Source organism: Pelophylax lessonae (genome assembly GCF_965119305.1).
Source record: "Pelophylax lessonae genome assembly, chromosome: 2".
In the NCBI taxonomy this organism is placed as follows: domain Eukaryota; kingdom Metazoa; phylum Chordata; class Amphibia; order Anura; family Ranidae; genus Pelophylax; species Pelophylax lessonae.
The window spans coordinates 31727719-31753062 of record NC_138769.1 but is presented as its reverse complement, the minus strand read 5'-3'; the positions used below and the strand labels follow the sequence as shown (position 1 = coordinate 31753062).

Genomic DNA, 25344 nt, shown 5'->3' with positions numbered 1-25344 from the left:
ATGGCGGCAGATTACTGCTCCATAGAGGAGAATGAAGGGTCCGATCAGGTCTGCCTGAAAAATTGACAGGCGGACCTGATCAGACAGCCCGTGTGAAAGGGGCCTTGGGCTTTGGCATGGCGATGAGGAAAAAAAAAAAAAAGATTATATATATATATATATATATATATATATATATATATATATAAAAAAAATTTTTTTAATAATAATAATTGGAAAACAAAAAGAAAAATAATTTTTATTTTTTTTAATAATTAAAAAAAAAAGAAAAAATTATTATTATTTATTTTTTTTAAATTTAAAAAATAAATTAATAATAATAACCACACTCCAGGGAGATGAAACCTGTAAAAACTTTCCTCTCATCTGTTCCCATTAACAGGCAGTGGAAACAGTCATTACTACCGGCCACCACAAGAGGGCGCCAGTTACCTATTGGAAGCCTCATCTCACAGAAGAAGGCCGAAAAGCCGGGGCCTCAATTTTCGGACGGCACGGAAGTCCGTGCACTCGAGGAGGAGGTGGGGGGCGCAAAAGGGACAGGACACCTCCTGCAGGGCACCCCAGGCGCCAGGTCGCTAATTCTAGTCGCAAATGCGACCTGGCGCCCGGGGATTGTCGAGCCCTGTCTCAGAGGATCTGAAAAAAAGAATTGTTGCTCTACATAAAGATGGCCTAGGCTATAAGAAGATTGCCAAGACCCTGAAACTGAGCTGCAGCACGGTGGCCAAGACCATACAGCGGTTTAACAGGACAGGTTCCACTCAGAACAGGCCTCGCCATGGTCAACCAAATAAGTTGAGTGCACATGCTCAGCGTCATATCCAGAGGTTGTCTTTGGGAAATAGACGTATGAGTGCTGCCAACATTGCTGAAGGTTGAAGGGGTGAGGGGTCAGCCTGTCAGTGCTCAGACCATACGCCGCACACTGCATGAAATTGGTCTGCATGGTTGTCATCCCAGAAGGAAGCCTCTTCTAAAGATGATGCACAAGAAAGCCCACAAACAATTTGCTGAATACAAGCAAACTAAGGACATGGATTACTGGAACCATGTCCTGTGATCTGATGAGACCAAGATAAACTTATTTGGTTCAGATGGTGTCAAGCGTGTGGGGCGGCAACCAGGTGAGGAGTACAATGACAAGTGTGTCTTACCTACAGTCAAGCATGGTGGTGGGAGTGTCATGGTCTGGGGCTGCATGAGTGCTGCCGGCACTGGGGGGCTACAGTTCATTGAGGGAACCATGAATGCCAACATGTACTGTGACATACTGAAGCAGAGCATGATCCCCTCCCTTCAGAGACTGGGCCGCAGGGCAGTATTCCAACATGATAACGACCCCAAACACGCATCCAAGACGACCACTGCCTTGCTAAAGAAGCTGAGGGTAAAGGTGATGGACTGGCGAAGCATGTCTCCAGACCTAAACCCTATTGAGCATCTGTGGGGCAATGCTGGAAAATAATGGTGGCAACACAAAATATTGACACGAGTATGGGCCCAATTTGGACATTTTCCCTTAGGGGTGTACTCACTTTTGTTGCCAGTAGTTTAGACATTAATGGCTGTGTGTTGAGTTGTTTAGTGTTGTCACATGAAAAGATATAATAAAATATTTACAGAAATGTGAGGGGTGTGCTCACTTTTGTGAGATTATATATATATATATATATATATATATATATATATATATAAAACGTTTGGAGGATCTAAGTAATTTTCTAGCAAAAAATACTGATTTAAACTTTTAAAACAAAAAGTCCCAGAAAAGACCTGGTCTTCAAGTGGTTAACCACTTCCAGTTCGGGCCTATTCTGACATTCCTCTCCTACAGGTAAAAAATTTATTTTTATTTTTTTTTGCTAGAAAATTACCTCCCTAGAGAATTAAATGTTTTTTTTTCAAACACACATTTTTGGGAAAAATCACGCTGTAATTAATTTTAATGCACAAAAACACAATATAATACCCAATTTTTTGGTCAAATATAAAAGATGATGTTATGCCGAGTAAATAGATACCTAACGTGTCATGATTTAAAACTGCGGCCGCCTGTGGAATGACGCCAAACTACGGTACCTAAAAATCCCCAAAATAGCCTTTACAGGTTACCAGTTTAAAATTCACAGGAGGTCTGGCACTACATTTATTGCTCTTGCTCTGACATTTGGGGGCGATATCTCACATGTAAGGTGCTATCCCCAATTACTTATGCTTGCAACACTGGCGCGTTCGTTCACATTTGTGTTTGAGCATGGGCGGACGGGGGCACTCTAACATTTTGTTTTTACATTTTATTTCCTAGCTTATTTAAATAAACCTTTTTTTTTACACTCTTTAACTTTTTTTTTTTTATTAACTTTATTGCCATTACAAGGGATGAACAACATCCATTGTGACAGCATGGGCCTTGAAAGGTCCTCTTTATGGAGAGATATGGGGTCTATTAGACCCCAAATCTCTCCTCTGGCCTCCAATGCAGCTGATCAGACACAGATTGGTCAGATCGGCTGTCACTGGCTGGTAACCAGCCAGTAAACACAAAGCTGAAACCCTATGTGACAAAATCCTAGTTGCTTCTGACGTCACACAGTGGGAAGACCAACATCAGTTCTACTCACTGTGTGCCCAGATCCGGATGCTGCCAGTGGCATCCTTTGCAGGCTCCCTGATCGCTCGGGAGGCGAATGGGGGACACCCATTCCACGCATGTAAAAGTAATCCAGCTGCTCCTGGGCTATTGGGTCAGAAAAAATAAGCACCATTGTATATTATAACATCCACTCACTTTTACTCCTCCCCTGCGGAAGTGGTCAGGAAGGGGACCCTCTGGAATATCCTCACCTACCTGTTTGTGGGACAAAAAAAAAATATTACTCAAAGGAAACGTTTAGACTATTTATTCTTTCATTCAGTTTTTTATTACATATTTATTGTTCTCTGCTAAGGCAGTCGAAAATGGCATCCCAATCTTAGTCCGTAGGGTTCAATATTGAGTTGGCCCACCCTTTGCAGCTATAACAGCTTCAACTCTTCAGGGAAGGCTGTCCACAAGGTTTAGGAGTGTGTCTATGGGAATGTTTGACCATTCTTCCAGAAGCACATTTGTGAGGTCAGGCACTGATGTTAACAAGAAGGCCTGGCTCGCAGTCTCCGCTCTAATTCATCCCAAAGGTGTTCTATCGGGTTGAGGTCAGGACTCTGTGCAGGCCAATCAAGTTCCTCCACCCCAAACTCGCTCATCCATGTCTTTATGGACCTTGCTTTATGCACTGGTCCAAATCATTTGGTGGAAAGGGGATTATGGTGTGGGGTTGTTTTTCAGGGGTTGGGCTGCGCCCCTTAGTTCCAGTGAAGAAAACTCTTAAAGCGGAGTTCCACCCAAAAGTGGAACTTCCGCTTTAAGTCCTCCTGATCCCCTGACATGCCACATTTGTTATGTTATTTTTCTGGGGGGGCGGGGGGAGCCACCTAGGTGGCTCAAGCGTAAGTTCTCCTCACCTCTCCCTCCCTGCAATCTTCTTGGACACATCACAGGTCCCAGAAGGTTGCCCGGACATTTACGTGTAGCACGACTCACACCCGGCTGTGACAGCTTGCCCGCACTAGCGATGCCCGTGCCGCGGAGGGGAGAAGGAGAGGAGCGAGGCTTCGGGCAATTGCATCGCTGGATCGTGGGACAAATGAGTGTGTGTTTATTAAAAGTCAGTAAATATACTTTTTGTAGCTGCTGACTTTTAATAAACACAAAAACAGCTGGAACTCTGCTTTAGGGCATCAGCATACCAAGACATTTTGAACAATTGCATGCTTCCAACTTTGTGGGAACAGTTTGGGAATGGCCCCTTCCTGTTCCAACATGACTGCGACCAGTACTGAATATGCTTTCACATGTCACTGCTGCGGATTGTCCACTAAATGTGACTGACAACGTATCGTCAAGTGACTACAAAATATACCTGTATGTCAAAGTTTATACCACATCCTGAGTACCATCAGTAAGGTGCAGCCACCCTATCCATGTGTGGACATTGCTTCCTTGGGAATATGAAGGCCAACAGCCGGGAACGTCATGTGGAGTCCTCTGGCATGGAGTGGGGCACAATATGGTGGAGAATAACAACGCTGCTGCCGGGAATCTCAAGAGGCTGCCCACACACTATGTGTAGGGAAAGGGCTCTTGAGATATGTAGTTCTGGGGTTGTGCAGACATGAATAGGAACTGAGCTCCTAGTAGCTGTCCTTGCAAGAATCATGCTGCTTTGACTTTCAAGAGCCTGTCTGCACACTGGAAACAGGATCTTGGGAGACATAGTTCTGGGGGGTGTTTCTGTTTCAATAGGAAATGATCCCAAAGTAGCTGCCCCTGCAGAGTTCTTACAAGCCTGGTGATGATGTCACACAGAGTAGTAAAAGCTGCTCCGTGCTATAGAAACAAAGTAAAATAAAGACATAATGGCAGGGACATGATTAAGAGGGGGAGATGGAGGTGTGGGGAAGAATTTGGGTGATGCTTGGATATAAACCTAAAACATTAAAGCCACAATGGTGGGTGCTGCCGAGTAGAGGGTACTGATCCGTTCACTGATCTTCCCTTCTTGCTGATGACCCAGAAACAATGTGTAAAACCTCACTTCTGGGTCCTTGTGGCACTTTCCTCACCCAGTAAGAAGCTAATGGAGTGCGATCTAAACTCCATTAGCTTCATTGGAGGACAGGTGAGTCATCAGGGGTTGATGTCTTATTAAAGAGAACAAAGCCACTGAAAAATAAATCACATAGGGGACTTTTTGTCTCCTACTGTATGTTATTAAAAAAAAGTTTAGTGAAAAAAAAAAAAAGAGTGAAAAAATGAGTTTCACATAAGCAATTAATGGCTGAAAATAGAAAATTTTTAAAAAAAAATGTGGGGTGCCCCCTCAATCCATACCAGGCCCTTCTGGCCACTCCAACATGTAAAAAAAGAAGACAGTGTGGTACCAGACCCTTATCCAAGCATGCAGCCTGGCAGTCCAAGAAAGAGCCCTCAACATGGGGAAGGGGTGCCTTGGGGCCATCCAAAAGCACCTTATCCCCATGTTGATGGGAACAAGGGCCTCTTCCCCACAACACTGCGGGTGGGGGCTATATCCCTAACTCCATTGGAGGGGGCTATATCCCTAACTCCATCGTAGGGGGCTATATCCCTAACTCCATCGGAGGAACAGCTATCCGGGCTAACCCAGGCTGTGGCAGCCCTCCTCTCTCCCACCATCACAGCAGCGGTGGACAGTGCAATCGCTGCAGGCATGTCCCAGCTCAGGCAAGAGCTTGGAAAACAAAACAAAATGCCTGGTAGAGCTGGAACACAGAATGTCTGACATTGAGGATGAATTACAAAACTCCTTCACTTTTGAACAACAGGCCAAGTATACCCAGCAATACATCCTAGACAAACTGGACGATTTAGAAAACCGCTCACGGCGTAATAACCTGCGGATTATCGGTCTTCCTGAATCCTATAATTTGGACTCTCTGCAAGATCTCTGCGCTTTTTTGCATCCCACAAGCGCTAGGCACTTCTGCACCCTGCTTGGTTGAACGAGCCCACCGCCTGGACGACCCATCTAACAACAGACGCTCACCACGGCCGGTCATCGTCCGATTTTTAAGTTATGCAGACAGAGTCAGCATACTACGCTCATTCAGAAATTCAAAGCCACTTCAACTCGACAGCCACAAGCTACTACTTTTCGCTGACTGCTCGCAAGAGGTCTCCCGCAAGAGGTAGGATTTTCAACCAATATGTGCGGCTCTCTTCCAAAAGGGAGTTAAGTTTACCTTGGCCTACCCAGCTACACTTCGCCTGACGGACCACGCAGGGAATCCTAAGTCCTTCACTCACCCGGAGGAAGCTTCACATTACCTGCAAGCCTACTTACACCTCCCGATGGACCAACGCAGTCCCAGGAAGGAACCTCCCAAGAAGCTCCGGCTTTCTAATCCCTCTGGCCATGGCAGACCCCGCTGACGCCGCTCCTGAGGCCTAGTAGATGAGTCTACCTCCTCTCTCTTATGCTTCCTGCTTTTGCAGCACAATGCTTAGTTTGTTTTCTCAGTTAATTCTGTTCACCTTACACCGTTTGTGTTTAACTCCTTTCTCCTAGATTTGGCTATGGGAACCACGCACAACCTTACTGTAGGATGCTAATCCCTAAGGTGGGCAACCAGGACGTTGCTGAACTGCTCTTTTTCACACCCCCTGGGCCTCCCCCAGTGCGGGGATAATCCTACCGCTGATGGCGACCACCCCACATCCTCCGGTAGCGCTGTTCGCGAGTTAAGGAGTCACATGAGGAAAAAAGTGAAGTCCAGGCTTACCTGGGTATGTTATTTCCACCTTTTGGTGTCAACCCCTTGCCCCTGTTGGGCTACCACCGCCCCTGTTCTCCCCCCCTCAGAACACAGGATTCCACATACCGGGACCACTCCTTCATCCACATACATCACTGCGCCCTACTATCTACTCCGAGTACCCCCCTTAGTGATACTAGACCCTCACACCTCACCTCCCTGGTCACTCCCCGAACCATGAAAATAGTATCATGGAACGTTAAAGGATCAGGAGGGGTTCTACTCCTGATCCATAAAAATCTCCCCTGTGAAGTGCTTTTTTGGCATGGGGATGCAGAAGGTTACATCTTCACAGCTACACTTAAAACTCCCTCCAAGGAATGGGTTCTGACAAATGTATATGCCCCAAACGCCCCCACTAAAACATTCTAACACTCCTGACCTCCACCATCGCGCCCTACATCCACCTCCCGCTACTGATTGGTGGGGATTTTAACTTTGTCCTCTGTCCCCTCGAGGATAAGTCACGGTGTGAAATCCACAACGTCCAAAATCTTCCCAACACGCCTACACATTTGCAAAACTTCACAAACAGCCATCAACTCACCGACATTTGGCGACTGGACCACCCAGAAGGGAGAGAATATACTTTCTTCTCCCCCCCCCCCCCATAACTCGCTCTCAAGAATAGACTACCTAGTGGCCAACTCCCCCCTCCTAGGCCACTCCACAGACTCATTCATATATGACATAGTAATTTCAGACCACGCCCCCATTTTGGTGGAGCTACCTGGTCTAACCACCACCTACTCTTTCAAGACTTGGCGTTTTCTCTCTTAATTAGCACATGACTCACGCCTCCAGGCTGTCATCCGTGAAACTTGAACGGACTACTCCCACACCAATGCAACTCACCGTGACAATCCCAATCTGTTTTGGGAAACTGGAAAGGTCATTCTACGGGATAGGATCATCTCCTACGCCGCTGCCCATAAAAGAAAAGTAAAAAAAAAATATACTGAGGCGAGCGCAGCCCTTCGTTCAGCCCAACTACGGCTTTCGACCGCTAACACGCTGGCTGCTCGCAAAATGTGGCGTGAGGCCTAACAACGCTTCAAGACATGGGCAGAGGCGCAGGAGAGAATATACCAGTCTCTGCAAGACCTCCAATATCATAAATTCGGCAACAAATCTGGTAAACTTCTTGCCCGCTTGTGCAAAGGCCCCTACATACTGACCCACATCCCTGCTCTAAAGTCCACCAGGGGTGATCTGACCTCTTCGCCCAAGTAAATCGTCAAGATACTAGAACAATTTTATGCCTCCCTCTACGGCCCTGAACACATCGACGAACCCCTAGCGACATCCCTCTTGGACGGGATACCGCTCCCTCGCGTGACCGAGGACCAACTTGTGTTACTCAATGCCCCAATTACTTCCGGGCCCCGATGGTTATACCTCAGAGTTCTATAATCTCCATGCAGAGGTCGTTGCTCCCACCTTGACCTCAATGTTCCAGGCCATTCTAGACGGCGGACAATACTTCCATTCAGGCCTCCACGCTCACATCAAACTAATCCCTAAAAAAGGTAAGGACCCTACAGACCCGGGCTCGTACAGGCCCATATCCCTGCTTAACATCGATTCCAAATTACTATCCAAAATAATTGTCAAGCGTCTAGCAGGAATCATGCCTCTCCTCATTCACCCCTCCCAATCGGGCTTCATTCAGGGAAGATCCGCTACTTCTAATATCAGGAAAGTCTTAGCTGTCCTGGAATCCTTAGGACCCCTCCACATCGGGGAAGCTGCCGTTGTCACCTTGGATGCCAAAAATGCATTCGACAATGTCAGCTTCCGCTGGCTACGTCTAACACTCGACAGATTCGGCTTCTCGGGTCCCTTTCTCCACTTAATCAACGCCATGTATTCTGCCCCGATAGCAAACGTCATAGCGGCCTGTCATACATCAGGTAACATTCGCCTTTACAAAGGCACCAGACAGGAATGCCCTCTGTAACCCCTCCTTTTGAATTTAGCAATTGAACCCCTGTCCAGATATCTGCTCTCTCACCCTAACCTCCATGGAATCCAGATAGGAACAAAAGAGGAGCGTACAGCTTTATTTGCAGACAATATTTTATCATTCACATCTGACCCCAAAAGCGATATGCCTTACCTAAAAGATATCTTTGCTTTTCAGAGCCTGCTCTGGCCTGAAAATAAATTTCTCCAAAAGCAAAATGAGTGGCCCCTGAGTGGATCCCACTCCCCCCTGTGGGCAAACTAATCCATCTTCGCGATAGCGAAATCCCACATAACCTAACTGGGAATAAAAATTGGGAAAACGCCATCCTACATCTACCAATTAAACTATCCCCCTATAATAGCCAAAATAGTGGGCTCCACACAGCCCTCTTCACTTTTCTATGGAAAGGCCAAAAGCCCCGCATCTCCCTCAAAAAAATGTTGCCTTCCCAAACAGGAAGGAGGAGTGAACCTTACTAACATCCGCCTCTACAATTTATCCTGTCTCCTGAGGGTGGGTCTAGACTGGTTATTACGCTCCTCGACTCACTCAAACTGTGAGCTGGAGACACACATAGTGCACCCTTATGACCTATCCACCCTTCTGCATTGCAAAGTCAACTCTCTACAACACTTAAAGCACAATCTACTAGTTTGCGACACTGTGTTAGCATGGAGGGAAGTACGGAAACTCTAAAAATCTCGCCCTATGTCTCTTGAAATCTCCCATTCATTGGCCTCCCGTCCTTCACACAAGGTGTCCAATACTCAGCGTTCCAGATGTGGAAATCAATAGGCCTTTGCACCTTTGCCCAACTATTTGACACGGCGACCGGCAAACCCCTGCCCCCTCAACAAACCCTCCGCGAGTATGACCTACCTGCTCACCATTTCCTTTATGTCTACCAAGCGATCAGCTATGTATCCGGCATATGTCCCCCCAGTACTCTGCGCTTCAAAACTTCTCTCTTGGACACTTTAATTTCCGATATCTACAAACCCCTGTCGTCTCTCTCCGCGGAAGCTCTGCTCTCTAAAACCTATGCCTCCTGGAACGAGGACCTCGAACACCCGGGCGCCATGGACAATATTTTAGCGGGGTATAATTCCACATGTTCGTTCATCCAAAACAAATTCTTGAGAGAACAGCAGTACAAGATAGTCCATAGGGCCTACATCCCCCACCTGACATTGAAAGATCTCCCAAATGCCCACCTGTGCCCTCTGTGCAAAAGCAACAGGCCTTCTCTGATGCATAGACTCTGGCTATGCCCCCGCATCTCCTCCTTCTGGGACCATCTCAAAATCTTTATGCAACATATCACAGGTTTGCAACCCCATAAGGACGTATTTGCCTTGATCTTTGGACTCCTAGACTCTGACTCTCGTTCACAAACTACGATGCAAGCCAAGACACCCATGCACCATAAAGCATGACTCTCTACTTGTTATATGGTTGCCAGAAGATGCATACTCAGACTTTGGACATCACCAATGCCTCCCTCAATCAGCGAGGTAAAATCGGACTTATTAAACCTTTTGAGAAAGGAATATCTTGATGTGACCCTCAAAAACTACCGCACCCAGGCTGCTTCGCCAGGAAGTGGGGCGCTTTCATCGACAGAGAATTGCCATCTATGAACTCCTCCATCTCGCCCTTCCTTCAACAGCTGAGGGGTCCCCCTTTTCACACACCCCTTGATACTATTTCTTCCCTCACGCCCATGGTGGCCACCAGGCAAATCGGTAAACCAGTCATTAATGGCATCTACTGTCCTTCCCCTCATTCCGCTTAATGGCCACAACCACCAGTCTTCTGACCGACCACGTTGTTACTCGGAGCTACAAGCACAAGACCCTTTTAACCTCTGTGAACACCCTGCACCTGGAATTTAGACGTTCTGAGCTCACTGATAGCTCATAGCATGCAAAACATCAGAATCCTCCCCCCCCCCACCCACGTCCCCCCCCCCCCTTTTACTGTAATGCCCTTTTGATATTTTTGCTATGTGACCTGGCACACTTCAGTTTTCTCCCACGTTGCATTTACTATCACCTCCAACTTTTTGTACTTATATTGTTAAAATTCAATAACATTTTGTTAAAAAAAAAAAAATCTAAAAACAATGTCCCCACCCCCCCGGTGTAGATCCATCGTCAATCATGACGCCTGCCGCACCGCCAGACCCGGCCTCGTCTAACGCTCCCACCGACTACCTGCTCTGCCGTCTGACATTTCTAAAATAGCTAATGGAGGGGTCACCCAATGACCTCAGTGGGTGACCCCGCCCCCTTTTGACACCCCGGAGCGGGGTATGCTGGGTCGATGAAGTCGCAAGGAGGGCATGTGGCCTGGTATAGTTTAGGAGGGGAGAGGCATTTGCTCGTACCCCTCTTCCTGGCCTGCTGGGCTACATGCTTGGATAAGGGTCTGGTATAGACTTTTAAGGGTACCCCCACAACGTTTTTTTTTCAATTTTGGCATGGGGTTCCCCTTAAAATTCATACCAGACCCCAGTGGCGTAGCGTGCATTCTCCTGTACCATGCCCACAGCCCTGCATTCTCCTGTACCATGTCCGCAGCCCTGCATTCTCATGTACCATGCCCGCAGCCCTGCATTCCCCTGTACCATTACCATGCCCATAGCCCTGCATTCTCCTTTACCATGCCCGCAGGGCGGGTCAGTGTAGGGGGGTCAGTGTAGGAGGGGTCAGTGTAGGGGGGGGTCAGTGTAGGTGTCAGTGAAAGGGTCAGTGTAGGTGTCAATGAAGGGGTCAGTGTAGGTGTCAATGAGGGGGGGTCAGTGTAGGTGTCAGTGTAGGGGAGTAAGTGTAGGTGTCAGTGTAGGTGTTAATGTGGTGGGGGGGGGGGTCAGTGAAGGGTTCAATGGAGGGGGTCAGTGTAGGTGTCAGTGAAGGGGTCAATGTAGAGGGGTCAGTGTAGGGGTTAAGTGAAGGGGGGTGTTAGTGTAGGGGGGGGGTCAATGTAGGGGGGGGTCAGTGAAGGTGTCAGTGTAGGGGGGTCAGTTTAGGTGTCAGTGTAGGGGGGTCAGTGTGGGGGGTCAATGTAGAGGGGTAAGTGTCAGTGTAGGGGGGGCCAGTCTAGGGGTCAGTGTAGAGGTCATTGAATGTGTCGGTGTAGCGGTCAGTGTAGGTGTCAGTGAAGGGGGTCAGTGAAGGAGGGGCAGGGAAGAAGGGTCAGTGAAGGGGGGCCAGTGTATGTGTCACTGTAGGGGGGTCAGTGTAGGTGTCAGTGAAGGGGTCAGTGTAGGGGGGTCAGTGTAGGTGTCAGTGAAGGGGTCAGTGTAGGTGTCAGTGAATGAGGTTCAGTGTAGGCCGGCCAGTGAAGGAGGGGCAGGGAAGAAGGGTCAGTGTAGGTGTCACTGTAGGGGGGTCCGTGTAGGTGTCAGTGAAGGGTCAGTGTAGGTGTCAGTGAAGGGGGTCAGTGTGGGGGGGGGGGGTCAGTGTAGGGGTGTAAGTGTAGGGGTCAGTGAAGGTGTCATGTAGGTCAGTGTAGGAATCAGGAATGTCAGTGTAGGGGTCAGTTTAGTAATAAGGTAGGTCAGTGTGGTGATCAGGTCGGTTAGTGCAGGAATCAGGTAGGTCTGTGTAGTGGTGAGTTAGGTGTCAGTATAGTAATTAGGTAGGTTAGTGTAGGAATCAGGTAGGTCTCTGTAGTGGTCAGATAGGTCTGTGTAGTGGTCAGGTAGGTCTGTGTAGTGGTCAGGTAGGTTTGTGTAATTGTCAGGTAGGTTTGTGTAATTGTCAGTATAGTAATTGGGTAGGTCAGTGTAGTGATCAGGTTACTAAGTGTAGTGGTCAGGTAGGTCTGTGTAGTGGTGAGGTAGGTCCCTGTAGTGGTGAGGTAGGTCAGTGTAGGTGTCAGTATAGTAATCAGGTAGGTTAGTGTAGGAATCAGGTAGGTCAATGTAGTGGTCAATGTAGTGGTCAGGTAGGTCTGTGTAGTGTGCAGGTAGGTTTGTGTAATTGTCAGTATAGTAATTAGGTAGGTCAGTGTAGTAATCAGGTTAGTAAGTGTAGTGGTCAGGTAGGTCTGTGTAGTGGTGAGGTAGGTCAGTGTAGGTGTCATTATAGTAATCAGGTAGGTTAGTGTAGGAATCAGGTAGGTCTCTTTACTGGTCAGATGGGTCTCTGTAGGTGTCAGTATAGTGATCAGGTAGGTTAGTGCAGGAAACAGGTAGGTCTGTTTAGTGGTCAGTGTAATTGTCAGGTAGGTTTGTGTAGTGGTCAGGTAGGTTTGTGTAGGTGTCAGTATAGAAATTAGGTAGGTCAGTGTAGTGATCAGGTTGGTTAGGGCAGGAATAAGGTAGGTCAGTGTAGGAATAAGATAGGTCAGTGTAGGTGTTTGTGTAGTGGTCAGGTAAGTTTGTGTAGTGGTCAGGTAGGTCTGTGTAGTGGTCAGGTAAGTCTGTGTAGTGGTCAGGTAAGTCTGTGTAGTGGTCAGGTAGGTCTGTGTAGTGGTCAGGTAGGTCTGTGTAGTGGTCAGGTAAGTCTGTGTAGTGGTCAGGTAGGTCTGTATAGTGGTCAGGTAAGTCTGTGTAGTGGTCAGGTAGGTCTGTGTAGTGGTCAGGTAGGTCTGTGTAGTGGTCAGGTAGGTCAGTGTAGTGGTCAGGTAAGTCTGTGTAGTGGTCAGGTAGGTCTGTGTAGTGGTCAGGTAGGTCAGTGTAGTGGTCAGGTAAGTCTGTGTAGTGGTCAGGTAGGTCTGTGTAGTGGTCAGGTAGGTCAGTGTAGTGGTCAGGTAGGTCTGTGTAGTGGTCAGGTAGGTCAGTGTAGTGGTCAGGTAAGTCTGTGTAGTGGTCAGGTAGGTCTTTGTAGTGGTCAGGTAAGTCTGTGTAGTGGTCAGGTAGGTCTGTGTAGTGGTCAGGTAGGTCTGTGTAGTGGTCAGGTAGGTCAGTGTAGGTGTCAGCATAGTAATCAGGTAGGTCATTGTAGGAATAAGGTAGGTCTGTGTAGTGGTCAGCTAGGTCAGTGTAGATGTCAGTGTAGTGGTCTGTGTAATGGTCTAGTAGGTTCGTGTAGGGGGCGCAAATTACTTACCTTGCCCTGGGCGCTGACAACCCACGCTACGCCACTGGCAGACCCCAAGTGCCTGGTATGGATTGGGTGGGGACACCGCACTGCTTTTTTTTTTTTCAGAATTTTTTTATTGCCGCATTGTTTTGTTTACATTTCAGCTCTGGGGAAGCCTGCTGACAGCTGATGAGCTGGTTGTTGAGGACACAGCAGCCAGCTTCCTGCTTAACAACCAGCTATTCTTCACACAGAGTTTGAATCAGTCGATCATTTTTTGACCAATCTGAATTTGAATCGTTCAGAAAATTTGCAAATTTGTTAAAATGAAACGAAACTAAATGAATCCCGAAACAAAATTAGTAACATAACAAATCTATCCGAAAATAAACAAAACAAATTTTTCTGTTTTGCACATGTCTAGTGTCTCCGCCTCCTCCTGTAGTTTTCTGCAGCCAGCCAGTAGTGGGTGGAGCCTGCTGGGTCCCTACCACAGCTCTGCAGAGGCTATGTCACTGTCACTTTTAATAGGCAATATCTGGGTTTGCAAAGGCATTTGGTGAACACAAAGTGGATACATAGCCTTTGTGGCTACTGATAAATATATTTAAAATTTCAGAATTTATAAATAGTTTAATTTCCATAGTCTGGGCACAGGTACACTTTAGGTTGCATTTCCTAAGCACAGCACACTAGAGCGCAGAGTGACGTGTTTGCTCCAGTAAAGAAGTGCTCGGCTGATGTGGTTTGTACTATGTTGTCCATGGCTATTAAATGAAGTGTCAACTCTTACCGTGTGATCTGCACTAGAAAAATGACGGCGTGAGAGTAAAAGAGTATAGCGAGGCACCATCGGGACATGGCAGGGAGCTGTGCAGTCAGTGACAGAAGCGAGAAAACAGAGCATCACAAATGTCATTGAAATTGGGATGAAGAAGAGTAAGCAAGAGAACGTATCACTACTGTCATGACTTGTACAATAAAGCTGCTTATATTTTGCCTTCAGTGATTCCTCCTTCTTTCCTCATCAACACACTAATGACATTTTCATTACATATCATATTTAGGACCCCATGATGTCATTACTAAGTCTTTATGCTTCTCTATGCAATGTGGGGTACAGGATGCATAGGTAGGCGGCACTGATGGGCATGGAGAGGTGGCACTGACGGGTGGCACTGATCAGCACTGATGGGCGGCACTGATGGGCGGCACTAATGGGCAGCACCATCAGTGCCCACAACAGTGCCCTTAGTGCTGCCAGTCAGTGCCTAGATGAGCAGGCACTGATGGGCACTGACTGGCAGAACTATGGGCACTGATTGTGGGCACTGATGGTGGGCATTGTGGGCATTGATGGTGGGCACTGATTGGCACTCTATTTCAATTTTCTGTAATCAGGGCACTGATGATCAGTGCCCTGATTACATGTCGTTGTCCCCCCTGTGAGGAGGATCCGCTGATCGGCTCTCCTCGCCTTACACTCTGACAGTGTGAGGCGAGGAGAGCCGAATAGCGGCGCTTCCTCATTTACATGTGACCTTCTGTGATTGGACACAGCTGGTCACATGGGTAAAGAGTCATGTCATGTACTCTTTACCAAGATCAGGGTCGCACCGTGTCCTAGCAACACAGCGCGACCACGATCACCACTCTGCGCGACCCCGCAGGCGCGTGAGAGAGGCCGTTCTGGTGCGCCATCATATGACGGCGTCCCAGAACAATAGCTGCACCGCTCCGCCGTCATTTGACGGTGGGCGGGTAGGGAGCAGTTAAGCAGCATCTGACTTAGTAGGATAGGTGCAGTGCTAATCCGTTCTCAGAAAGACTACATCCAAGGAGGGAACACAAATGCAATCTTCTAATATTGTTTTGGAGACCACCACCGACACCCAATCATACAGCCTCTTACCAATAATCATAGACCCTCACTACAAAGGTCTATGGAAGCAGTAGATCATATATAGGCGCAGGCGGCACTGGAACCCTGTCAACGTTCCTCCTCGGCATTCCTCTCCATTATTCTCCATACATAAAGCATTTCATGCTGGGAAAATCCTCATAGAGTAAAATGTCATACCATCGCTTTATGAAAAGCAAGATTTACTTTCACTGAGGTATAAAACTTTCATCACGTCCAGCAGGTAAAATACGTCCACCGTATGACAGCATACAATTGTTTCAAACCACCAAGATTGCCGCAGTATCCCAGTCTGCAAGAAGGCCATGCGTCATTGGCTCCTCCCTATGCGTTTTCATTTTGATATGACGTCGTAACGAAACACGCAGGGAGGAGCCAATGACGCACGGCGTTCTTTCAGACTGGGATACTAACAGGGGAGGGAGCACCAGCACAGCCTGTGGTTGACAGCCTCAGCTCTGTTCCTGTGTGCTGTGTAAAGTGGGGTGTGTCCCTTCCCTCCAATCGGCTCTCAGAGTTCTCCTCACTGAGCTCTGCAGGGTGTAACTTTAGCTCCCTGCCCCCTATTTTCTGAAAACCTAGACAAGCTTTATAAATTCTGCACAGAGAAGACTGCAGATGAGCAGGTACAACTTATGTAGGAGTATTTGTTTCATCTCTGTGTATCACCTGAGGCCAGTCACATCATTGGATATATGAATAACCGCTTTAAGGCTTGGATCACACCTACAGGTCCCAAGCTTCTTGTGTAGGGCAGCTCATTCATTTCAATGGACTTCACTCTGAATGAGAAACGTGGAAAAGTAGCCCCTGGCTATATTCCAAAAATGCGCCACACATGTGGTTTGGCGTGCGCATTCTCGCAGGCGGATGTGTGGGGGGTGCCATTACCACCACCACGTGCCTTCTAAATGGCAGTGCATTTCTCCGTGTATCAGCGATTTTGCATGTATTCCCGACACACATACAGTTAGGTCCATATATATTTGGACACAGGCACCATTTTGAAACTTTTGGCTCTGTATGCCACCAGAATAAAATTAAAACGAAACAATCCAAATGAATTTGAAGTGCAGACTTTCAGCTTAAAGGAGTTGTAAAGTCAGAAGGTTTTTTATCTTAATGTATTCTTTGCACAACATAAAAAAACTTCTGTGTGTAGCAGCCTCCCCAGCACCTCTTAATAATTACCTGAGGTCCCTCTCTGTCCAGCGATGTCCACGAGTCCCTTGGACGTCCAGGACTCTCCCTCCTGATTAGCTAAGACACAGCAACGGTGCCATTGGCTCCCACGGTTGTCAATCAAAGTTAGTCAGCCAATGGGGAGAGAGAGGGGGCAGGGCCGAATGGCAGCTCTGTGTCTGAATGGACAGATGGAGCTGCAGGTCGGCTCGGGTGCCCCCCATAGCAAGCTGCTTGCTGTGGGTGCACTCGACTGAAGGGAGGGGTCAGGAGATGCAAAGAGGGACCCGAGAAGAGGAAGATCCGGGCTGCTCTGTGTAAACCAACTGCACAGAGGAGGTAAGTAGAACATGTTTGTTTTTTTAAAAAAAAAAAAACTAGACTTTGCAATCACTTTAATTCATGGGGTTGAACATGAATATTAAGTACAAATTTAAGGAACTGCAACCATTTTTATACACAGTCCCCCCAATTTAAGGGGCTCAAATGTAATTGGACAAATAAATATAATCATAAATACAATGTTACTTTTTAATATTTTGTTGAGAATCCTTAAGGCTGCATTCACATGTCAGCATTTGGATCGCGGGCAGAACCGCCGCGGTTCCGCCCGCGATCCGGAGATTATTGCAAATCGCGGGACGCCTAGCGCTGCCCGTTGATTTGCAATAGCCCCCCAAACGCCGAGCGATGTTGCCGCGATTTCCGCCTGCCGAATCGCGGCAACATCGCGCAAACAAAATCGCGGGACGCAATACGCTCCAAAGAAGCTCTTGTACTTCTTTGGAGCGTATTGCGTCCCGCGATTTTGTTTGCGCGATGTTGCCGCGATTCGGCAGGCGGAAATCGCGGCAACATCGCTCGGCGTTTGGGGGGCTATTGCAAATCAACAGGCAACGCTAGGCGTCCCGCGATTTGCAATAAATCTCCGGATCGCGGGCGGAACCGCGGCGGTTCTGCCCGCGATCCATACGCTCACATGTGAACGGAGCCTTACTGGCGATGACTGCCTGAAGTCTGGAACCCCCGGGACATTATCAAAAACTGGGTTTCCTCTTTTCTGATGCTTTGCCAAGCTCTTGCAGAATATTCCATTTCTTTTCCATTAAAAGCTTCTGGGTTGCTTTTGCAGTGTGTTTTGGATTATTTTCCCAGGGCCGGGACAAGAGGTGGGCAGAAGGGTCGGTCGCCCTGGGCACTGTGATATCATGTGAGGTTTGGGGGCATCCAGGGCCGGGACAAGGAGGTGGGCAGGAGGGGTGGCTGCCCTGGGCAATGTGATGTCATGTGAGGTTTGGGGGCATCCAGGGCCGGGACAAGGGGTGGGCAGGAGGGGTGGCTGCCCTGGGCATAATCGTTTATTGCAGGGATGGCGGCACCCTGAACCTAACCCTAAGGGAAGGGGGGGTGCAGTTTGGCATCTTTGCCCTGGGCGCTGGATGGCCTTGTCCAAGCACTGCATTTTCCGTCTGCGCCAACCAATCAACTTTGCTGCATTTGGCTGATTCTGGGCTGACAGTATATCTCTAAACACTGCAGAATTCATCCGGCTGCTTCTGTCACATCATCAATAAACACCAATGACCCAGTGCCACTGCAAGCCATGCCATCACACTGCCTCCACTGTGTTTTACAGATGATGTTGTGTGCTTTGGATCATGAGCTGTTCCAAGCCTTCTCCACACTTGTTTCTTCCTGTCATTCTGGTACAGATTAATCTTAGTCTCATCCGTCCAGGACTGGTCTGGCTTTTTTAGATGTTTTTTGGCAAAGTCTAACCTGGCTTTTCTATTCTTCAGGCTCATGAATGATTTGCACCTTGTGGTGAACCCTCTGTATTTGCTCTTGTGAAGTCTTCCCTTGATTGTAGACTTTGACAATGATACGCCCCCTCCTGAATAGTGTCCTTCACTTGTCTGGATGTTGTGAATGGGTATTTCTTTACCATAGAGAGGATCCTGCGATCATACACCACTGTTGTTTTCTGTGGACGTCAAGGCCTTTTTATGTTGCTGAGCTCACCAGTGCATTCTTCTTTCCTCAGAATCTACGAAACCATTGATTTGGCCACTCCTAATGTTGCTGCCATCTCTCTGATGGATTTCTTTAGTTTTTGATGGCCTGTTTCACTTTCATGGATAGTTTTCTTGAACGCATGATGTAGGTTCACAGTAGGGATCGACCGATATCAGTTTTTCGTTGCCAATACCGATATTTTGGCCATCGCATATCGGTATCGGCCGATATGGGCCGATATTTTGTACATTTAAAGTTTTGAAAAATAAAGACAATTTTTGACACAAATCTGGTGGTACTGAACATGTTCTTTTTTGTTTAATGCTTAATAGCTGGCTTGCTGGCACCCTGTGGTGGGTGGGTGGCTGGCTGGCTGGCACCCTGTGGTGGGTGGCTGGCTTGCTGGCATCCTGTGGTGGATGGCTGGCTGGCACCCTGTGATGGATAGCTGGCTGGCTGGCACCCTGTGGTGGGTGGCTGGCTGGCACAGGTGATGTGGGTGGCTGGCTGGTACAGGGCCTGTGGGTGGCTGGCTGGTACAGTGCTTGTGGCTGGCTGGTACAGGGCCTGTCGGTGTCTGGTTGGCTCGCTGGTACAGTGCATGTAGCTGGCTGGTACAGAGTCTGTGGGTGGCTGGTTGGTACAGTGCCTGTGGCTGGCTGGTTGGTACAGGGCCTGTGGGTGTGGATGGCTGGCTGGTACCGGGCTGCTGTGGGTGGGTGTATGGCTGTGATACACTCCTGCGAGACTAGTCCCGACTCCAGACGAGGCTGTCCAAGGCAAGGGAGGCAGCCTAAGAAGGCAGAATGACGTCACGAAAATATCGGCAATATTGGTAACTTCCGGGGCCGATTTCGATATATCGGGGATAGTGCATATCGGCCCTCGATATATCGGCCTTGCCGATAATCGGTAGATTCCTAGTTCACAGCAATAGATTTCAAATGCAAATACCACACTAATGGGCCGTACACACTATAAGATTTTCTGAAGACTTTTTTCCTTTAGACTTACCAAAACCATATAATATGAGGTCAAACCTAAACACTTTGAATTTGTATGCAATCTGGCAGGCCCTTGCACTACATAGAAAAGGTAAATCTGAAGGAAAAAGTCTTCAGAAAATCTTATAGTGTGTATGGCCCTTTAGAATCAACTCCAGACCTTTTACCCGCTTAATTGATGAAGAAATAATGAAGGAGTAGCCCACAACTGGCCATGAAACAACTTTTGATTCAATTGTCCAATTACTTTTGGTCCCTTGAAAAAGGGGGATGGCTGTTCTTAGGAGCTGTAATTCCTAAACCCTTCCTCTGATTTGAATGTACATGCCCTCAAATTAAACCTGAGAGTGTGCACTTTTAGGCCATATCCATTATGTAACTATAGCTTGAATATGTTTTTGTAAATACCTGAAAAAAACAAAACTTGTGCCTGTGTCCAAATATATACAGACCTAACCATAGATATGAACCTAACCCTTAAGAGCCGATTCACACTACTCCGACTTGTCAGGCGACCAAGTAGCGCTCCATGCTGTGCAATGGAACCGTTCTAATCAGAGCGACTCAAGTCGCTCCGACTTAGAAAAAGGTTCCTGCACTACTTTTGGGCGAAGTCGGAGCAACTTGCATTGACTTCTATTATGAGAAGTTGTTTGCAAGCCGCGATGAAGTCGTGCTGCATGGGCGACTTCAAAGTCGCCCAAAGTCGGTAGTGTGAACCGACTCTAACAGTGGCATGTGTTGAAATGTAAAGGCAGCACTCCATGGTACGCACGGAACATCAGGTTGTTGGTTCCCAATTGCACATGCCAGTGGATGTTCACGCGTCCCCTCTTGTTTAATCCATCAAGAAAATCGGCCCTATATCTGCTTAAAAAAACAGGTTGTTCCTTTCTGAACACCGCATCCCTCTAAATCAAGAAGACAACGCACCAATCAGTGGCTACAGCTCTGCGTGAAATTGGATGAGGTCCTTTGTATGTGTATTATGTAAATATATTCTCATGTCATTCCGTTTAATGTCGCCTGACTGCCTCCCCTGCCGCCTATACACTGATAGCCAAATCAAAATAATTTCAATAGGAAATGACTCCGGCAACACGAAACGTTTTACACCTCCTATTTATCAAGGAGCGCGATACATGAATTACGTCTCATTTCTGCCCGTGTTTTATCTAATGAAACACTTCTCTGACAATGAAATGCCTAATATGTGTTATGTGCTGTGCTAGGAAGATTGCCGACTCTGGGGAAAACTGAATTTGCAGATAAGCAACGTGTACCAGACTGCGGCTCCTGGAAATCTTTATATTATATAAACTGTAACAAAAATCTACAAAAATAAGAGCCTTGGTGTAATAATAAGCAAAGAGTGGGATTGTTAATAATGGGTAGGGCAATCTGGTTGTAAGATCTCTGTACAATCTCCTTAAAATGGAACTTCACCCAAAAAGGGAGGTTCTGCTTTTTTGACCCCACCACCACTTTTGGACTAACCCTGCAGAGTTAATATCTTGTACTGCCCCCTTTGGCAAGTTTTACAGCTTGTAAACGCTTTTTGTAGCCAGCCAAGAGTCTTTCAATTCTTGTTTGAGGTATCTTTGCCCATTCTTCCTTACAAAAGTCTTCCAGTTCTTTGAGATTTCTGGGCTGTCTGTCACACACTGCTCTTTTAAGGTCTATCCATAGATTTTTAATTATGTTGAGGTCAGGAGATTGTGAAGGCCATGGCAAAACCTTCAGTTTACACCTCTTGATGTAATCCCTGTGTATTTCGAGGTGTGTTTAGGATCATTATCCATTTGTAGAAGCCATCCTCTCTTTAACTTCAGCTTTTTCACAGATGGCATTAAGTTACCATCCAAAATTTGCTGAAATTTTATTGAATCCATTTTTCCTTCTACTCGTGAGATGTTCCCTGTGCCACTGGCTGCAATACAACCCCAAAGCATGATTGATCCACCCCCATGCTTAACAGTTGGACAGAGGTTCTTTTCATTAAATTCTGTGCCCCTTCTTTCCCAAACGTACCTTTGCTCATTCCAGTCAAAAAGTTCAATTTTAAACTCATCGGTCCACAGCACCAAAATGCATCAGGCTTGTCTATATATTTTCACACACACATATATATATATATATATATATATATATATATATATATATATATACACACATACAGTGCCTTGTGAAAGTATTTGGCCCCCTTGAACTTTGCGACCTTTTGCCACATTTCAGGCTTCAAACATAAAGATATAAAACTGTAATTTTTTGTGAAGAATCAACAAGTCGGACACATTCATGAAGTGGAACGAAATTTATTGGATATTTTAAACTTTGTTAACAAATAAAAAACTGAAAAATTGGGCGTGCAAAATTATTCAGCCCCTTTACTTTTAGTGCAGCAAACTCTCTCCAGAAGTTCAGTGAGGATCTCTGAATGATCCAATGTTGACCTAAATGACTAATGATGATAAATAGAATCCACCTGTGTGTAATCAAGTCTCCGTATAAATGCACCTGCACTGTGATAGTCTCAGAGGTCCGTTTAAAGCGCAGAGAGCATCATGAAGAACAAGGAACACACCAGGCAGGTCCGAGATACTGTTGTGGAGAAATTTAAAGCCGGATTCGGATACAAAACGATTTCCCAAGCTTTAAACATTCCAAGAAGCACTGTGCAAGCGATAATATTGAAATGGAAGGAGTATCAGACCACTGCAAATCTACGAAGACCTGGCCGTCCCTCTAAACTTTCAGCTCATACAAGGAGAAGACTGATCAGAGATGCAGCCAAGAGGCCCATGATCACTCTGGATGAACTGCAGAGATCTACAGCTGAGGTGGGAGACTCTGTCCATAGGACAACAATCAGTCGTATACTGCACAAATCTGGCCTTTATGGAAGAGTGACAAGAAGAAAGCCATTTCTTAAAGATATCCATAAAAAGTGTTGTTTAAAGTTTGCCACAAGCCACCTGGGAGACACCAAACATGTGGAAGAAGGTGCTCTGGTCAGATGAAACCAAAATCCAACTTTTTGGCAACAATGCAAAACGTTATGTTTGACGTAAAAGCAACACAGCTCATCACCCTGAACACACCATCCCCACTGTCAAACATGGTGGTGGCAGCATCATGGTTTGGGCCTGCTTTTCTTCAGCAGGGACAGGGAAGATGGTTAAAATTGATGGGAAGATGGATGGAGCCAAATACAGGACCATTCTGGAAGAAAACCTGATGGAGTCTGCAAAAGACCTGAGACTGGGACGGAGATTTGTCTTCCAACAAGACAATGATCCAAAACATAAAGCAAAATCTACAATGGAATGGTTCACAAATAAACATATCCAGGTTTTAGAATGGCCAAGTCAAAGTCCAGACCTGAATCCAATCGAGAATCTGTGGAAAGAACTGAAAACTGCTGTTCACAAACGCTCTCCATCCAACCTCACTGAGCCCGAGCTGTTTTGCAAGGAGGAATGGGCAAAAATGTCAGTCTCTCGATGTGCAAAACTGATAGAGAAATACCCCAAGCGACTTACAGATGTAATCGCAGCAAAAGGTGGCGCTACAAAGTATTAGCTTAAGGAGGCTGAATAATTTTGCACTCCCAATTTTTCAGTTTTTTATTTGTTAACAAAGTTTGAAATATCCAATAATTTTTGTTCCACTTCATGATTGTGTCCCACTTGTTGTTGATTCTTCAAAAAAAATTACAGTTTTATATCTTTATGTTTGAAGCCTGAAATGTGGCAAAAGGTTGCAAAGTTCAAGGGGGCCGAATACTTTCGCAAGGCACTGTATATATACACACACACATATATATATATGTATATATATATATATATATATATATATATATATATATATATATATATATATATATATATATATACACATATATATATACACACACATATCTAATGAGCGGGGCCCTCTGATTCCTCCTGTATTGAATTGTAATGTAACTGCATTGTTTTCCCACAGATTGTAAAGCGCTGCGCAAACTGTTGGCGCTATATAAATACTGTATAATAATAATATATATATATATCTATATATATATATAGATATATATATATATATATATATATATAGATATATATATATATATATCTATATATATATATACACACACATACACACACACAGTATATATGCAATTGTCAGTTAAAGTAATGCAGCGCTGAATAGTAACAAAAGGGCCTGATCATGAAGGGGGGGGGGGGGGTAAAATCACCTGGAACTTAAGCAGTTAAAGATGTCATTAGCAGGTTGATTGGGGGGGGCATTAAAAGAACCAGGGAAGGCAAACTAAATAAATCTTATAAACTTCAGCTTTAACAACAGAATAAAGGCTTATGGATATATCCGGTTCAATGCTCTTCCTCCGTCTTGGTTCTGGACTCGTCTTTGCTGAGCGTCTCACATAAAGCCGTCTGTAAGCTTCTACCATTTGTGACAACATACAAGTATGAATGGGGATTTGCCAAATATCATGACACCCAACTAGAAAGAGAATGAGATCAGATGCTGTAGACACTCGCTGTCAGCTGTCACCTCTGACACCAAATTACAGTAAAACCGCAGAAAGCTCTCAGCCACAGGTTCCTCATTAACTTTAAAAAGTAGGAAAAGCTGATGTTCAGCACATCCGTACGGATGGAGTCAGCGGCTGAATAGGAAAAAAGAGAAAATTACATTTTAAAATACATTTTGTATTTCCAAATTCTTAGAGGGGGCTGAGAAGAGAGATGAAGGAGTAAGGCTCGGTTCACACTTGTGCGATGCGGGAACACTGCCATATGCAATACGCAGGGGGTGTCAATTAAATGTTAACGACACCCCCAGTTTGATCGCATATCGCAGTGCGATCTGACAGTTCGCACAGAATCGGATTGCACAAGTGTGAACCACTGTGCGATCCAATTCTGATGCGGCTGAAAAAAAGCCTCATGTGCGTGTTTGGTGCGGATACAGTGCGAATTCAGCCATACAAAGTGTATGGCTGAACTCGCATCCGCACATCAGATCGCATGTAATGAAGGAGCAGTGCGCTCCGAATTACATGCGATCTTGCAAGCAGCAATATTGTGAACCGGCACTAAGGGCTCTTTCACACGACACTTGTGTCATCTGCTCCGTATGACCGTATATCATCCCATCCGTTTGCGGATGATATGCGGACATAATGTAAGTCTATGGGCATTGCGGATGTCAGCGGATGACACCGCTGACATCCGATTTTGCATCCGTTCCGTTTTTTTAAACGGAGGAAAAATAGGGTTCTGTTCCGTTTCAAAAAACGGAACAGAACTGAAAGGACGAAAATCGGATGTCAGCGGATGGTCATCTGATCCTGCGCCCCTAATGCGCCCCTAATGCACCAGCCGCCACTGCTGGTATGGGGATATTGATAGGTGACACTGATTAGCAGCACTGATAGGCACTGATAGGGTTGCACTGATCGGTGGCATGGGTGGGCACTGATAGGCAGCACTGGTAGGTGGCACTGATGAGGAGGCACTGATTGAAAGCACTGTTGGGGCGGCACTGGTGGGTGTAGGTGATTGGATCAATCCCACCTCTTAATAGTCCCTGACTAAAATCAAGTCTAATCGGTTCTGTGTAAGAGCAGAGCCTCCGGGAGGAGTCACCTACAGTGGGCACTGATGAGGCTGCACTGATAGGCAGCACAGGTAGGTGGCACTGATGACAAGGCACTGATTGGCAGCACTGATGGGCACTGATAGGTTGCACTGATGGGGTGGCACTGGTGGGCACTGATGAGGCTGCACTGATAGGTGGCACTGGTAGGTGGCACTG

The 25344-nt window shown here is 46.4% G+C and overlaps 1 protein-coding gene across 2 annotated transcripts in view; it reads right to left on the bottom strand.

The window, feature by feature from the left end:
- The window catches only part of TEX55 (testis expressed 55), a 151860-nt gene that overhangs the window by 88453 nt on the left and 38063 nt on the right, over window positions 1-25344 (bottom strand). Inside the window, exon 4 of one of the 2 annotated variants that reach the window (XM_082247417.1) lies at window positions 2792-2851. The exons of the other annotated variant lie outside the window; for it this stretch is intronic. Coding sequence (XP_082103543.1) covers window positions 2792-2851 — 60 coding nt within the window. The remainder of the gene's footprint in view (window positions 1-2791; window positions 2852-25344) is intronic. 2 annotated transcript variants of the gene reach the window in all.